At 44.7% G+C, this 17808-nt stretch overlaps 1 protein-coding gene across 2 annotated transcripts in view; it reads right to left on the bottom strand.

Annotated features, from left to right (window-relative positions):
* Positions 1 to 17808, bottom strand: part of MAP2K5 (mitogen-activated protein kinase kinase 5) — a 121164-nt gene that overhangs the window by 22593 nt on the left and 80763 nt on the right. For both annotated transcript variants that reach the window (XM_082290415.1, XM_082290416.1), the window contains exons 18-19: positions 10379 to 10405; positions 10035 to 10067 (exon numbers count right to left, since the gene is read on the bottom strand). In XM_082290415.1, the coding sequence (XP_082146541.1) occupies positions 10035 to 10067; positions 10379 to 10405 (60 nt within the window). The remainder of the gene's footprint in view (positions 1 to 10034; positions 10068 to 10378; positions 10406 to 17808) is intronic.

Here is a 17808-nt window from a genome sequence, read left to right as displayed (position 1 = left end):
TTCACACTCATTTGGGAGGTGATAATTTCTGCATTCACAAGAGATGACGAACCCATAATCGAGAGAAACCTCATTATGAGAGGGGAGGAGAAGCTGATGAGCTGCTCTGAAGCCACCAGCATCCCACTCTGGTTATTCCAAACCCTCTGGGCTCACCCAGGCAAGGGGAGAAGTTGCTCCAACATCAGCATAAAACCCTGGACTATGCGGCTCCTGTCCTGCAGCACAGCCAGGGGACAGGGGGCTCCTGCCTAACAAAATTTCACCTGGATGGAAGTAAATGTTAAATCCTATTTTTTTTGTTTCATTTTTGGGGGCATATTTTTCCATTCAGTTCAGGTATTTCAACCCCATCCAGACCTGCTGGCCATGGCCATGCCTGGGCTGGTTTGCTCTCAGGAGCTGAGGAAGAGATTTTGTGTGGAAGGGTGGAGCTGAACACACAGCAGGTCTCAGGATGGAAGCAGGACATGCTTTAAGAGTCATCCAGAGGATTTTAGACTGTGGACACAGATTTATCGGATATTTGCCTGAAAAACAGAAAGCCTTTTGGAAGGCTCAAGGAAATCAAGGTTGAAAGGCTGCTCAAGTACCAGGATGTGCAGATACTGCCTGTTTTGTATCCTGAGGTTTCCCAGATGTTGTCTGACACTCAAGAAGATGGGAATATAAGGAAATAAAGCAAAGCTACACTGTGTGATGCAATATGGTCACATTTGCTGCACCCTGGTAATCTGCCTTATTTTCCCCACCTACAAAATGAAATCACACAATAGAAGGAAAGTAGAAAACCAAGATTTTGAAGGAGTGAGGAACACATATTTTCAATTTTGACTGGGAAATGGTTGTTTCCTTTTCATTAACTGCCACAGCTTTTGACCACTGTCATAAAGACCTCGATACTGGCGATGATGCTAAAATGGCAGTAAAGACACAAAGGGTTGTGAGGATCCATGGACCATTATTCCCAGGACTGGCTGCTTCCCTGAGCATCCAAGCAACATTTCCATAACTGGGATCTGCCGCAGGAGAAGACAAGAGCAGCCTCTGATTTCTCCAAACCAGCCCAACTGTGCACACTGAGCGAGGGAAGGGCAAGAGGAAAAAAAGTTTGAGTGATGCCTTTGCCTTGTGAATAATGAACAGTTCAGGGAGGTCAACCCATTACAACTGAAACCGTTTAATTATTAATTATGCACAATCTATGAGCAAAAGGACAAGTTCAGAATGTTTAATGTGTGGTAACTCCGACTGGACCCTCTCTTGGCATTTTGTTATTAGCACTTGTCAGCAAGGTGCTCAGGCAGAAAGACAAAAGCACAGCGGCAGAAAATCTGAGCTGGAGGAGAAGGGAGGGCTTTAAACTTCAAACACTGCTCCTAATATTTAATTTATAGAGTGCCAGGGTTCTGGTATAAACCTTATTGACTTCCCTGCAGTCAGGGGAAGTCCCATTATCTAAATGAAGACCTGGGAATGAGAACACGGAACAATCCCTCCCAAATCCCTCTCTTTTGAAGGCAGCAATAACATTAGAATCTGTAGCTTCCTTTTTTCCCCTCACAGGTCTGAACAAAGGAAGAAAGGACCACCTAAGAGTGTGTCCAGAAGCCAATCCTTTGGAACCTTTGCAATATGAGCTTGAATTACAGATCCTGGCATTATCCTCACTTACTCCTCAAACGGATTATTTGGAATGTCTCCTGCTCTGTTTGCTCCTCCTAAGCAGAGCAGTGACAGAGATGCTACTGAGGCTCAAGAAGTAAACAATGTCCAGCAAATCCACAAATGAACATGGATAAGGCACCTTCCTCCCTTTCCTGTCCAGTTTGGAGGTTTACATGGATAACCTCAAGAGGAAAATTCAACAGATACAGCTTGGAGTTGCTTATTTTTTTGGAAACTCCTATGTCAATGGAATTTGGGAGTCATTCCTGACTGGCAACAAGCACCAAAAACCCCCAGGCTTTCCATACCATCAGGGGTCTTACCCCAACACACAATTTCTTGAGAGTGAAACATTTTCTCAGAACAACTGAAAGCCTGAGATTTATCACATCCTTCCTGAAGGAGAAATCCCACAGCTTCTCTAACTGGAAAATCAGGAAACACAGCTTTCCCTGAGCATCCAAGCAACATTTCCATAACGGGGATCTGCTGCAGGAGAAGTCAAGAGCAGCCTCTGATCTCTCCAAACCAGCCCAACTGTGCACACTGAGCGAGGGAAGGGCAAGAGGAAAAAAAGTTTGAGTGATGCCATCAGGGTAGCGATGGAAAACTTGGGATCCAATCCATGTTCCTTCTCCCTTGGGGCCAGCCCCATGGATGGAACAATGGACAGCTGCTACCAGCACGTCCTACAAGAACTCGGTAGCAACAGAGGCTGGAATTCCCAGTGGAATCCCAAAACCAAACAGGTTTTACTCCTGCTGCTCTGTGAACTCCCTGTCTGGGAAGGGTTAAATTTCCCCGTTCTTTCCCCTCAGCTCCGCTTGTGCAGAAGGAGCTGCCATGGTCCTGTGGCTCCATGGCCACAGGAGGGAAGTTACCAGAACCCAGCAAACCAAACCTCAGCTCCTCTCTGCTCTGGGCTCCCCCAGCGCTCCCTGCCTGTGCAATGAGCATCTCCTCTGGGCACTCTCTCCTGTTCTAACTCCTCCACGGATGCTGAAATGGCAGCATTTCATAAATAATGCCTGTGCTTTGCAAAGTGTTTCTGCCTTATCACCTCAGCCCTCAAAAGCTCTAGGATTAAACAATTTTTATGCACTCCAGTTTCTCTTATATTAAAGCTTTCAAAAATATATTTACTTTTCTATGGTAGCTGCACTGCACTTTGTGGCCAAACCGTGATTTTATAAATTTCTTTTTTTTTTTTAGAAAAACAAGTTTTAGATGCTGCCAGGTGCAATTACAGGTAATAAATGCACTGTAGTTCCCAGAATATTCTGAGCTGGAGGGAACCACAAGGATCACCAAGTCCAGCTCTTAAATGAATGGTCCTTGGCTACAATGAGAGCAGTGAATGACAGTATTGTACAAATTCAGATTTGCTCCTACAAGGACAACTTTCTTCCACAGCATTCCTAAAAAACTTACACATATAAAAATAAAATCCATTTCCCAATTTGGATCTACTCCTTCCAGACAACTTTCTTCCACAATATTCCTAAAAAACCCACTCTCTGTATAAAAATAAAATCCAGGTCTGACTTTCAATTTACTCTTACAAGACGACTTTCTTCACAGCATTCCTAAAACAATATATATATAAAACAACAACAAAAAAATCTATTTCTGCCTTTCCAGCCAATCTACTTCAAAAGGCCTGAAGAACCCTAATGCAGGGGATTTCTGACAAGTAACAAGTTGGCAGAAGCCAGCAGTGGCTGGAGGTGGCTCTGAGGCCCAGACTTGAAAGAATTCCTGGATTGCTCCCGCTCGGCTCCCACCCCGGGCAGGAAGGTGAAGGATGATTACATCTCTGCACCAGGTCACTTCTTGCTCTTTTCTTAGTAGCAGGTGCCAAATGTGACAAATTATCTGTGGGGGCATCTTGGTGTGAAGTTTTGTGTTCTGGGATTGGAGCAGCACAGGAAACTCGTTTATTTCCAGAGCTCGAGCTGGACAGAACCAGGGTCGAAAGGCCAGCGTTTCATCCCCAAAACACTGAGCCTACCTTAACACCTCAAGCCTCATGAGGACCAGCTTTTCATCCCCAAAACACAGCCCACCTTAACACCTCAAACCTCGTGACGACCAGCTCGTCTCCCAACAGCGCTGCTCCTCAATTTCCTGGGAATATCAGGAGCCTCCCTCTGTAAGGAACGCGTGTGGGTGCTCCTGGGTAAATAACCCAGCGGATATTGGGATTATTTGGCTGTAGGATTTGTTACCGGGGGATATTTTTTAGAGCCAAGAAGAAGGGAGGAAAGAAGGGATTAAGAACAGGAATAATCCAGAGTGTGGGACATGGCACTTCCTCCCCTCGCCAGGCTCTGTGCCTTTTAGCGGGGCTCTCCAAAGGGCCTGCAAAAACAGGTTAATCCTTCCACCAGAACTGTAATTGCTTTTTCTCTCAAACAAACCAAGAATTTCTCCCTCTCCTGGCTGGTCTCCTGTCGCTCATCAGGCAGCAGAGCACGGCAGGTTTGGGCAGACACACACAGCCACACATCTCAGCGAGCCGAGGCAGCGCCGCGCGACACCAGCCCCTACCTGCGCACACTGAGGGGACCCGGCGAAAAACTCAACCCATTTGTTGTTCCCCTTCCTCCTCTGTACCCTCCCGATGCATTTTTATTGCTTTTTCATAAAACACTGCTGCAAATAATCAAGCATGACCATTGACATCCACAAGATTGAGTTTTAGGAACCATTAAATGAGCTTGTCCTCCTGGGAAGGTTCTTGCTCAGGTTGGTCTAAAGGTAATTATTCAGCAATTCCTACCTGTGGTTTTACCTTGTTCCTATATAAGTCTCTGAATCTCATACACTGGTAAGGTCACAGTTTCTGTCTCCATAAAACTATACCTTAAACCAGCATATCCACAGGACAAATTATTGTAGGTTTGGGTGCACACACACACACACACAAGTGCATAACCTATGGAAATCTACAAAACTCCAGAAATTTTCAGGTTTCACACATTTAAATCAACACCTGAGAATGTAAAGAGAAATTCCTAAAGAAAAAGAAATTAAATCTTGTTTCATTCTGAGCCTTTTGGAGTTTTTTACTGCATTTATAGCAAGAGCAAAATGCAGTGTGGATTCATAAGGTGAAGGAATTCAGGGCTTGAGAGGAAACACCTCTCATGTTATTTGATCAAGCTGAACATCCCAGGAATTTTAAAGGCTATTCCAATAAGTAGAGGGATCTATTTAACCACATTAAAAAAAAAAAAAAAGATAATAGCAACAACTATACAGAAAAATGTATTAAGTGCAAGTTAATTTTTTTCCATGGGAAAATTTGAAAACATATTGACACTGAAATGCTTCACAGCTCAGCGTTAACACCCCACCAGCATTAAGTGATGCTCTTAAATGTTCCTGGAGTACAGATTTAAAAGGAGACAAAAAAAAAAAAAAAAAAAGAGGTCTTTGATTTGTGGAGTTTGGAAAGTCCTTGAGCTAGATTAAACTGCAGTCTTGTGAGACCGAGTATCTCTGTGGGGGCACTTAACAGAAATGCTCAAGAAACCCATGGAAAGCTTCTCTCTACTTACTCATGAAGCTATCAGGGTAAGGATTCATGAGGACAACTAATTAATTTTTCTTCTCAATTTCTGCCTGACTTGTTAAAACAGGCAGGTTTTGCAATGCTGCCTCCTGTTTGTACAGACCGGGATTTGCTCTTGGAACTCTTCCCTCCCCAAGCTTCTGATGGAATTGGAATAATAAAATAATTTAAAACTGACAGGCAAAAATTGAGTACTTTTCTTCCCCAATTCAATACAACAAAAACCAAATAAACCAAAAGCAACACCTAAATCACAATTACAGTGAGATTACAAACTATGGCACCTTTGAAACCAAAATTCATTTATCTCAGGTGATGAAGAAGAAAAGGTTGGAAAGCAGAGCTGATGTTTAACTACAGAGCTGGTGACTGAACTGCTCCAGGGGCTGGCAGGAATTGCTTTCCTAGAAGGGACACTCCAACTACACAAAGGTTAAACAAAATAGCCCTGGAGAGCTTAAGGAAAATTCATAGGACTCTACTGGATGCATTCCAGCTTTCTGTCCATCCAGCCTTCTCCAGATGCAGAGCAGCCACCTCTAAAGCCAAATCCCACGGGATTCAAAGGACGGGAAGCTGAAATGCTGAAAAACACAAAGCTCCAGGGTCTGGGCTTTTGGGATCTTTGTACCCAAGCTGCAACCACCCAAGGAATGCTGAGCTGAGCAGAGATCAGGAAAAATGACATTTTTAGAAGGTTTCAGGAATTATGCAGCTGGAATATAGCTGAGGAAGCAACTAAATGGTTGGATTTGATGATTTTAGAGGTGTTTTCCAACCTAAAATGATTCTAAACAGTGATTTCCCACATAATACAAGATACCAGGGAAATAAGTACCCACAGCTCAGAAGAGCTTTGCAAATAACATCACTTCTCAACCCTCTGCAAGGGATGCAAAAAATGCTACAATCAGAGCTCTCATTTTCTTGAAAAACCTAATCCCATATTTTTCTGCAGAGGTGCAGTAATCCACCAGTTACCAACCTGGAAATGGAGACCTGTCTCATTTACCTCTTATTACACTGAGAATTTCTAATGCATTAAAAGGCAAATGCAGAATTATACTCAGTGCTACAGTACTTGGAATTTGGAAGTGGAATTTGATTCATTGAGTGACCCTTGCAGATATCAGCCAGGAGAACAATTAAGTGGCCCATTTAATTGCTGGAGATCTGCAGGGATCTGAACAAGGAACGGGTAAGATTTCTTCCGTCAGCTCAAGAGAAAATATCACAGGAGACTGTGAGACCCCAAGCAGTGAGAATGTTAAAAACCGATGGATTCCACTTACAATATTTCGTTTCAGAGTTAACACACCAAGTGAAACTGGGTGACCTGCATTTCTCCAGTCATAGAATCATGGAATTGTTGAAGTTGGAAAAGATCTTCAAGACCATCGAGTCAAACTGCCAACCCAGCGCTTCCAGGTTCACCACTGAACCCTGCCTCCAGGTGCCGCACCCACACTTTTTGGAACATTTCCAGGGATGGTGACTCCACCACTGCCTTGGGCAGCCTGTTCCAATGCTTCACAACCCTTTCCATGGGGAAATTTTTCCCATTATCCAACCTGTCCCTCCCCTGGCACAGCCTGAGGCTGTTCCCTCTCCTCCTGTCCCTGTTCCCTGGGAGCAGAGCCCGAACCCCCCCGGCTGCCCCCTCCTGTCAGGGACTTGTGCAGAACCAGAAGGTTCCCCTGAGCCTCCTTTTCTCCAGGCTGAGCCCCCCTCCCAGCTCCCTCAGCCACTCCTGGGGCTCTGGGGTTTGCATTTCCAATTTCTATTTCTAATCTTTTTGTGTATCTGGAACAGATTCCGATGACAAAAACTTTTACGAATTGTTTGAAACTGCACCCATTGCTTGGGAAGCACAACCCTGCTCCATGGCAAATTCTTTGGCTGCGCTACCATGAAACACAGGGCCACATCCAGGACATCTTCCAAGCCAGGCTCTTGCTTCCAGCCCCACTCCATTCTCCTTCATGTGGGAGCGCTCTGGAAAGGCTGCACACACAGCAAGCGACGCGTGTCCTTCCCAACGGGAATCATCTGCGCCGCTCAGCGCTTCCCATGCAGCATTTCCCGGAGCTGGAGACAAACTCAGCCGAGTGCTGGAATATTAAATGGCTCTCAGCTCCCAAATAACAGCAGCCTGCCTTTATTGCCGGCTGCGGCAGGAGGAACTCCATTACCAATGAGTCTATCCCCATCTTTGGGCCAGGAGCAGGAATCTTGTCATGGTGGGAGATGCTGCTCCAATTAGGATTGTTGCTTAAATGAGCGTGTCTTATTTGGAGCTGGATCAGAGCTCACTGTAAGTCACCACATGGTAAAAAATAAAGGTTCTGGCAGGCATGTTTCCCATGCACACAGAGCTCCTCACTAATTCTGCCATTAAAAAATAATCCCAGCCCCGATGCCATTAGCAGCCCCATAAGATCATTTCTCAACAAAACCCATCAGGCACAGTTTGCTGTGATTTCAGAAGAACCATCGCGCCTGGCTCGTTTTGGTTCAATTATCCTGCTTCTCAAATCATTTGTTCATCCTTTCTGCGAGTCAATTCAAGTCCTAGAAAATGAACAAACACCCTTTGCAAAGTGCCAAAGTGACCCACTGTGTTTCAGGTATTTCACTAAGAGTTTAAAACCAGCTCCAAAAATCTCACTGCTGCAGAACATCTAAAAACTCCCATGGGCAGTTTTTATTCCATAGTGTCCACTATCCCAGGTTGCTCCAAGCCCTTGGACCTGGGATACCTTGGACACTTCTAGGGATGGGACAGCCACAGCTTCTCTGGGCAGTTGAATTAATTAATCCTATGAATTAATGATAATGAACATTCACTTGGATTCCTGCTGTGTTTTGGTGGAAGTTCTACCAAATCCCATGACCACCAATACAATAAGCAACTACCAGAAAGAATCGAGGTCTCCATTTCATCACTTTAAAACATTTCTGGCTCCAGAACTTTTAGCTAGCTCCAGGGGGAAGGATCAAGGGGCCTTTAGGACCTCCTTAGAGCCAAGGGGAAAATTGGACCCAAAATAATCAGCCTTACAATAGCAAGATTTCTAACCTTGAATACTTCCACTCTGACATCGAGTGTGTCCAAAACAAAGCGAGTGGCACTTAAAGAACTTTCAGCTGAGCTGTGCTCTGTCACCTGGAGCTTTAACTGCCCACACAGCACACTCTGACCACTGCCTCAGGAGAATGATGACTTCACTTGCTGTGGAACATGAAACAAGTTTAAAAATGCCCAAATGCCAATGGTGAAGGTAGTTCGGCACTCGGATGTTTATAGCCCGCACAAAGTTCCCTGCTTGAAGCTTTTGTGAGAAGACTGGAGCACTTCTGATCCTGAGGAGAAGATGTGAAAGCTGCCAGAAGGTCACAGAATCCTTTGGTTTGGGAAAGATCTCCAAGATCATTAGGTCCAACCATAATCTATCACACTATGAGCTCCTCAGGGTGGTGTTTTAGAACAGTGAGCTCAGAGTCAGGCACCAGCACCCCTTTAAAAGTGATTTGTGTAGCAGCAAAACACAGCTAAAATCATGATTGTCTGTAACTGACCTTGAGGATGGAGAGGGCCTGTTTCTGATGGTACAGACAGCACTGGTGCTCTGGAATAGCCACGCCTCAACCAAAGATGTGTGTAAGAGGAATAACGATGGAAGGAAGAGATTAAAGAAACAGAAGTCCCTAAAAAGCGCCCCAAGAACCAGATCTCCAGCAAGAGCCAGGGAAAAGAGCTGGGAGACTGGGAGAACTTGCCTTTAGAGAGGATACTTGTTCATTTTACTGTAACCTCACCCCTCAAGGCCCAAATGCCACCTTTAGGAAGAAGCTCAGCCAAGGCACAAAGTCATCCTCTAAGAGAAGGGCAGAAGTGCTCACTGAGGTGAGCCCAGGTAGGTGGAGACAACAGAGATGAGGACTTGGCTCACACCAAGCTCAACAAACACGTTACAGGGACAGGCTGCAGGTAGCTGGATGACTTTAGACACATTTTAGACTCATCCACACTCAGCCACTCAACCTGAGGAGCTGGAAACGACATCCTGCTAGAGGCTGAGGCAAGTGTTTAAAGAGTGATGGCTCTTTTTTTCTTGTTGGAGCTCCCTAATTAGCAGCATCACCTCATAAGCATTAAAAATGGAGCAAACTTGACAGAAGTGTGCCCTCAGCTATTTCCTTATTGATCAGCATTAGGACCCTGCCACGGCTCTGCTGGGGAGGGAGGTGGGAGATGCAAGGGATGTTTCACTTCAGAAATCTGATGTTTTGCCACCGAAATCCAGTCTCCTTCTTCCACCTGGATCTCCTGCATCCCAGCTTCTTATTCTGGCCTTCTGATTGAATAAAAATGTTTGGGTGACATTCAGATGCTTTCCTGCTTACCCCTCAGTTTTCTCTCCTTGTTCAAATGCCCCTTTTTGCCCATCTAAACCTCCTTAAATACACCCACACTAAAGACTTGATTGTCCCTGTCCCAACTCATCAGAGGAACAACTCCCACGATGAGGTTGAGGAGGCTCCAGGACCTCGACAGCTCAAAGCACCAGCTTGTGAGGCACTCAAGTCCTGGATAAACTCAATATTTTGAGCAGAAAACCAGCACAGAGTGGGACCAGGCCAGTTCATGTGTGAGAGCTCCAAGCTGCACCAGGCAACTTGTGCTGGGAGGATGTCGGGCATTGTGCTTCATTAGGAAACAAAATATAAGCTTTCCACTCCATTAGGAATGACTTTAGGAGTGAAAGCACATAAGACGACGACTCACCTCATCAACAATGCACTGCAATAACTGGAGAGGCTGCAATGGCAAGGAGAGAGGGAAAAAGTATTAGACTATATGCAATATCTTTACAGTGGAGTGGAAAGAAAAAATCATTAATGCAATAAAATATAGCAAGATTAATCAACAGCAGCAAACTCTTATAAAAACATTGATGCTCAGGATGTTCTATTATTTCTAATGGTACCTAATCTAATACAGGCAGTTAAAGGTTTGCATTTTCTTCAAAATGCAATTTGCTAAGTTTAAAACAAGGCATTCAAGCATGCAGAGGAAGCAGCCATCAGGAAAAAGAAAAGTGAATTTTTTTCTGAACTCATAAAGCTTACCATTAAAGATCCCTGGTTTTTCTGAATCTGAAAAAAGACAATATGTAATTAGCATGTCATAATCAAAATGACTCACTTGGACACATTATGATCACTGAGAGAAAATTATTGCATCGCTGGTGGCAATTTGTGGGCATGTGTTAACACAATTTACATAATGAAAATACACAAATGTTAATAGCTCGCTTCTCATTTATAGGCGAAAGTCAGCAGAATGTTAATTTCACACAACACTTTTTAGTACCCTCCAGGTTGTATTAGAATAGGAAGAAAAACCATAATCCATTTCAAAAGGCTGTTTACGATTCAGATATAAATAATGTTTTATATTGCTAGATTGTGAACACTGGGCTTAATGTTGCAATCATTGCTAATGTTATGAAGCTCACTCTTTTTAAATTAAAAACCGATTTATTTAAAATTGAAATTAAATCATAGTCAGAAATTAGAATTTTGGATTACTGCCAGGCTCTGCTCACAATCCCTTTTTTGTGAAGAAAACTTTAATTATGTGGTTGAAGTATCTACTGCTGCTCAGGAAAGCCTTTAATACTCCACTTTTCCCCAAGTTTTTTATCTATCCCCACCCAGTTTTCCTTGGACTCTGAGTAGGGCATCACCACCTACGAGACGGGCAAGTTTGGTGAACTTTGTGTTGTTTTAAACTGAAAAGGGAAGATTTGTCTCTTAATGTTCTTAATTTCTGAACATCAGTTTGGGGGGGTGGGGGTGGCAAAGGGAATTCATCCACAGTTTGCAGTAACAGACCCTTCCTTCCATTGCTTCAAGAGCTCCAGAATATCCTGACCCACATTCCCTTCGATGGCAGACAGAAACAAAGGCAGAATCCCAACACAAAGAATGAAACACAAAGCACAGAGCAGGGACATGGTAAAACAACACTGAATTTTGGGATGCTGCTCTCCCAGGAATTTCTACAGTCACCCCATTTCTAATGTGTGGGAGTAATTAATTACCTGGTTTTCCCCACCAGACACAAAGTTGTTGGCAACCCAACGTAATCCTGATGCAAACAGAACACCATCCTCAATGAAAATGGTCTTTCCTAACCCCATTTCTTTGCCTTGCCCCTTCCATTCCATATCCTCCCTCGTCTGGTGCCAGGATGATGAATGCTGCAGGCTGCCAGCAGCTTTGGAAGCTCTCTCCCCATCCCCAGCCAGAGGCAGGATCCTCCAGGAACACTTTTCCGGTAGTAAAATGGGATAGAGAGGAGGGTGAAAACCAGCACCAAGGAAATAGCTGGTGACATGCACCTCAAGTCTTTCATTGGTGTATCAGCAGCACACAAAGTTACTGAGTATCATTCTGTTTTTTCCAAGGAGGAAAATACAATAATAAACAGGCACAAACAGCCCATTATATTTTTTAATGGTCAATCTCCATCTATTACAATTCAACGGAATAAATTTGCTGGTTTTGCTAATAAGCAAAATATTCCGTGGCTATAAAAACCTTTTTTTTTCCTACTTCACTTCCAGATGTTAAATGACAAAATAGACTCGGCTTATTCAATAGGGATGATTTGGAGCTTCTTTACATTAGAGCACAGGAAGAGGCGATCCAGGTTTTTATCCAAACACATCATCACTCACATTTCCTTACTGGAAAAATAGGTCTTGTCACAGAAAGGAATAGAGGTGGGGTCACACGGAGCGGCCCCAACACAGATATGATTACATCCAATTTCAGAGCAAGATTTAAAATATCATTTCTAATAAAAGCACTCAGCCCTCCTAATGAAAAATCAAGCAACACAAATCCAAGTGTTAGGGAATTGTCCCTGTGACACTGGAGGCTCCGCCGGAGCCCGGCCCGGCCCCAGCGAGGCAGAGCCGTGGCCTCACTCACACACACATCGTTACCAGCCTTTATTACACAATTCTGATGGCAACATATTATTTGGAGATCATCTTCATAAATTTTGCATTAAGGTAGCTGTGCCACTACCTGGAATTGATTCAAAATGCTTAAGACACTCAATTACTTTTTAACACTGTTACCCGGTGTAACGACATCGCCGCTGTTTCCCTTGCATTTGATGATGCAACATCATTGTAATTGATTCATTTTCTCAATTAAATAAAGCTCCTGTGCTCTCCTCTCTGCAATGCCACCGAGACTCCCCAGTTAGATGGATTACCTCTTCTCCCTGCCTCGGATAAATTGCTGGCGAGGCCACGCTCTGCTCCTCCCTTCCCTCCACGAGCAAACACAATGCTGCAGCCGTATTTTTCAAGTTGGGAGCGGGGCTGAACTTTGCTGTATTTATATTAGGCAGATTTTTCACTGCTAGAACCACGGTGCTTACCTTTTTCCCAGCTCCCATTACGGGGCAGCCTCGGCGACCATAAACCAAAGCCAAGCACCGACAACTTTACGGCCGGTGCTTCTCCACTTGCCCACAGTTCAGGGAAAAGGGAAGCAGCAGCTTTACTGAACATTAACAACTCTTTTAAAAGAACTCATCATAAAATGTTGTCTCTTTTTTTCCTCCTCCCCTAAGCACCAGGCTTTTGTGCATTGCTGGGAAACGAGAGGTTTAGGAGGCAGGTTCGTCTTGAGGGATCCAAGTGTGGCAGCTGCGGCTCAAATGCTGGAAAATTTGGGGTGTTTCTACCCCAGACGATGCCCAAAAACCTTGGGGATCGAGAAGAAGATGATCATTGGTGTGTTTTCATACTTTCCATGACGAATTTTAAATAGTGAAGTGGTAGCAGTGACACAAGAAAACCCAGAGTGAAAGGAAGACAAAAAAAAAAAAAGCAGGACACACTTTGAGAGTATCCAGGAACAATCTGATGTTCTTGTTAGAACGTCCTGCATCCAGCTCAGGGACCACCCAGCTCCAGAAGGTCATGGAGCTGCTGGAGCAATTCCAGTGGAGGCCACGGAGCTGCTCTGAGGGCTGGAGCCACCCTGCTCTGGAGCCAGCCTGGGAGAGCTGGGAATGTTCACCTGGAGAGGAGAAGGCTCCAGGGAGAGCTCAGAGCCCCTTCCAGGGCCTAAAGGGGCTCCAGGAGAGCTGGAGAGGGACTGGGGACAAGGGATGGAGGGACAGGACACAGGGAATGGCTTCCCACTGCCAGAGGGCAGGGATGGATGGGATACTGGGAAGGAATTGTTCCCTGGGAGGATGGGGAGGGGCTGGGCTGGAATTCCCAGAGAAGCTGTGGCTGCCCCTGGATCCCTGGAAATGTCCAAAGCCAGGTTGGACATTAGGGCTTGGAGCAGCCTGGGATAGGGGAAGGTGTCCCTGCCCATGGCAGGGGGTGGAACAAGCTGAGCTTTAAGGCCCTTTCCCAACTAAATCATTCCAAGATTCCATGATTATTCCCACCTCAGAAAAGTCACTTCTAGCCTTTCACCACCAAGACTCTCCCTCAGCCACGCCAGAACATCTCTGAGCCCTGCCCTGTCCATCACCAACGTCCCCTGATCAGAAGCTTTTCCAGCCTTTCCAAACGCAACTGGAACAGTTTGAATTTGCAGAATTAGCTCCACTATTTGGTATTTTTGAACCTGTACTGTATTTGCTGTGGGTTCACCTACTGCATGTGACAGTTTAGGATTTGCAGAAACGGGGCAAATGATCAATAAAGCTGCCCCATTAACAGAGTATTTCCCAGGCCATGGAATACCAGTGGAACCTGGATAAACCGCTCCATAAAGCACCAGCTCCAAAAGGCGCTTTTTTTTTTCCCAAGGTTGGTTAAAAATGCCAAAGTTTGTCTCCTGCTTCATCTCCTATTTAATGAATGCCTCTGGTTATGAAAGGCAACTTTTGACAGACCATCAGGTTATTTTTCTGTCTCCATGGAGATCCTTGGGTCGGGAAGTGGCTGAGGAGACCTCTCCCATCCCTTTCACATTCCAGTCACCAGCACAATCAAGGAAACTCAAATGAATCCACCCCGGGTAACTTGGAGGAGTCACCAGCTACAGCTTTAATTTTCGTTTTTACTCCCTGGAATTAGGACTCGCCCTGGAGCTCTTGTTTGAGAGATTTGCAGGTGACCCGGGGTTAGATCTTCCCATATCAGTTAACAAATTTTCTCTTTACATATATACTGCTTTTCAAGCTCCTGATAGTTTTTTCTTAATAGAAAAACCCATAGACCAACAAATCATACAGTTATGATTTTTAAGGGAAGCTTCACAGTACAACGTTTATTTTCCTGTGGATTTGAAGTAGACAGAACTTATTTTTCATCTGCACAAATGAGGGTTGAGTTTTAAGAGCAAAAACTAACATTGTGTCCTACTGACAAAAGCTTTGTCTCTGCCCTGGTAAAAAAGGTAAAGGAATATCTAAATATTCTGGTTTACATGGGGGCTTCACCACCCTGGGTTAATTCCTGTGGAATTAAAGGATGATCCTCAAATATATTTCACAATTTCTTGCAAAACTGCGATTGCTGATACTTCTGCAAGAAGTTAAAGCACCAAACCAGTGAGAATGACCCCCCTAATTTGTTCCTGATATTCTAAACACCCTCCCCATCCCCATCTGGGGATTTTGCAAATGGCAAATTTCAATCACTGTCACAAAACATTAAAAAAAAAAAAGAAAATTATTAAAAAAAAAATAGACAATTCACAACAACCTTAATATTAAATATATTCTTACAATTATATTACGCTGCTTTTCCCTGAGGTCTCCAAACAAATTTATATAAAGAGATTATTTCATCCACCATTGAACTGCAGCCACTTCTCAGAGAAATCTCTTTACCAGAGTTTAGAAACACAATTCAACAAAGTGGGCATGGAAAGCTCCACACTGCTGGTGGAATTGCAGTAACAATAACTCCTCCTGGCAATAACTTCCACAGCAGAGCAGGACCAGGATACCCTGACAACAAATCCCTTGGTCAGCAGGAGTGGGGACCAGCAAAAACCAGCAAATTTAGCAAATTGCTGTTGAAAATCTTGGAATCGTGGAATGAAAGGTCTCCAAGATCACCGAGTCCAAGCATCACCCCCATCCATCACACCATGTCTGTAGGTCTTGTCCCCAGCACCACAAAAAGTGGGGTAAGGAGAACAAAGAATGGTCAAACAGACACCAAATAAAGAACTGGGTTTTGTTCTACCCAGATCTTGCTTTGTGTCACCCGTGTTTAACCAAATGACAATTGAGAGGAGCAGCAGGAAAACTTACTGGACCCTATGGAAGAGGAAAACCGATCACAGCTGAGCAGGAATAAAATCATGGACTCCTCTGAGGGATCCATCAAAGTCCAAACCCCCCAAAAACCAAAGGGCAGACACCGCAGTGGGATGTCCAGGCAGCACAGGCTGAACCACTCAAGGTTATCCCTTCTCCTTGTGCCTCAGCCTGGGCATTCCCAGGGAGCTGTGGGAACATCCAAAGTAGAACCACAGCAGTCAGAAATCCAGGGAGACCAAAGGAACTGGTGTCTGCAGCCTGAAAACAGAGCAAGGACATCACAACCACCACCCTCCTGCATCCTTGCTCCGTGCTCATTCCACACACAACTACCCCCGTATCCTGCAGCACGGAAAACCCTTCTAGGAATAAAGCAGAGGAACAAATCAAGGAGATGAGAGCCTCCAACACCAGCAGGGTTGAAGAGCAGCAGATGAATACCCATCAGGATTGTCCCTGCTCCTGAACACACTCCTGCAAGTCCCTTCTGGCTTGAGGAGAAATAGGTAAAATGTCGATTGCTGAAGTCTCTCACTTTTCAAGCCACCGAGAAAAATCCTGGTCTTCCTTTGAGGGGCTGCAAAATCAACTGTGATCACTGCAGATGTCACAAATCTAGGGACAGCTGACAGGGAATAACCCAGAACAATACGAATTTGGGCTCATGAGGGGAGCTTTCTACCCGAGCTGAGGTGCTGAGGTGCCACATTACACAATGAGCATCCTCGCCCGTGCCGCTGGACTGCCCATGGAGGGTCGTGTTGCACTCTCATGAATTACAGCCACGGTTCCATGGGATTGGCAGAAGAATGGATGCTTTGGAGATGAGGGAAACACCTGCCTAGACCTCGAAATGGTTCACTCCTTATCTGGGGCTGGAGGTTCCTCACTATGCTGAGCAACCATTACCCAGCAGAGGAAGAGATGACCCTGCTCCTGTGGGAACACATTCCGTAGCCTCTGGCACAGACCAAACACTGGGACTGCTGTGCCCTTCTCCAGAAGTGCCTCACAACCTCTGAGGAGCAGGAATTGTTGCTCCTCAAACAGGCTGAGAACCACAGTTCCAATCTGAGCTCTCACAGCTGCACCCCTGGCCAGGAAACAGGCAAAGGAGCGCCGAGCTTGTCCCTGGTCTTCTCCAGCTCCTGGGAGACTTGGGAGGAACCTGCTCCTCATCCAGGCCAAGAGGGACTGTTCTGAGTGCTGCTGTGGCTGCCCCATCCCTGGAAGTGTCCAAGGCTGGGCTGGAGCACCCTGGGATAGTGGAAGGTGTCCCTGCCCATGGCAGGGGGTGGAATGGGATGATCCCTTCCAACCCAAACCAGTCTTCGATGATGATGAAATTTCAGTAAATCCAGTATTTCCTGACGGCTCTCCAATGGCCACCTGAACCAACCCAACCACACAAATCCCTCCACCCTCTGCGGCCTTTCTTCCTAAGGCAAGCTCAAATCCCAGGTTTAAGGTCCCACTTAGGCAACTCCTTCATTGGCATCCACGGCAGGAATGGGAATTGGGAGAGAAGTTTCCTTCCAAGCACGCCAGGGACATCTCCCATTCCACAGAAGCACCAACTCATGCAGGAGATCCTTCTACATTTGCAAAAATATCTCTGCAGGAATTTCAGTATTTCATGGAAACTTGGAGTGGTTTGGGTGGGAAGGGACCTTAAAGCCCATCTCGTTCCACACAAGACAGAAAAAGTCCTGGAAAAAACCATGGTCCAAGCTCTGCTCCCTCAGACTGCCTGGAATCCTCAGGATCAGAGATTAAAAAATACGCATCAGCCTTTCAAGATCCCAAGCCAAGGATCTGCTGTTAAAACATATTAAATCATATTAAAACATACTATAAAATCAGGTTTTACTGGTTACCTCCATTTCCACACTTGAGCATATTACCTAAACATCAATTTTACATTAAAAAAAAAAAAATCAGGAAGATTAAGATAAATAAACCTTTTTTTTCTTCTTGTATTTCAGGTTCCCAACAGATCTTTTTAAAATTTTCTAAAATCTCTCTGTTTTTCAAACACAAAAGCACCTCTGGAAAAACTAAAACTAAATTCCAATTTTACAGCAAGTTTCTAACAGGCAAATCAAATTGAAGTTCAAACTTACTTCTGGCTATGGAGAAAAAAAATAATAAAGCAAAATGTAGCTGAAGTAAATTATCAGGAATGTGAAACCTATGCTAAGAAATTAGGAAGAGTTTAAAACAATAGCAGATGATT

This window comes from Coloeus monedula, assembly GCF_965178545.1.
Source record: "Coloeus monedula genome assembly, chromosome: 14".
Lineage (NCBI taxonomy): Eukaryota > Metazoa > Chordata > Aves > Passeriformes > Corvidae > Coloeus > Coloeus monedula.
The sequence above is the reverse complement of the archived record's forward strand: the minus strand, read 5'-3'. Positions and strand labels throughout refer to the sequence as shown.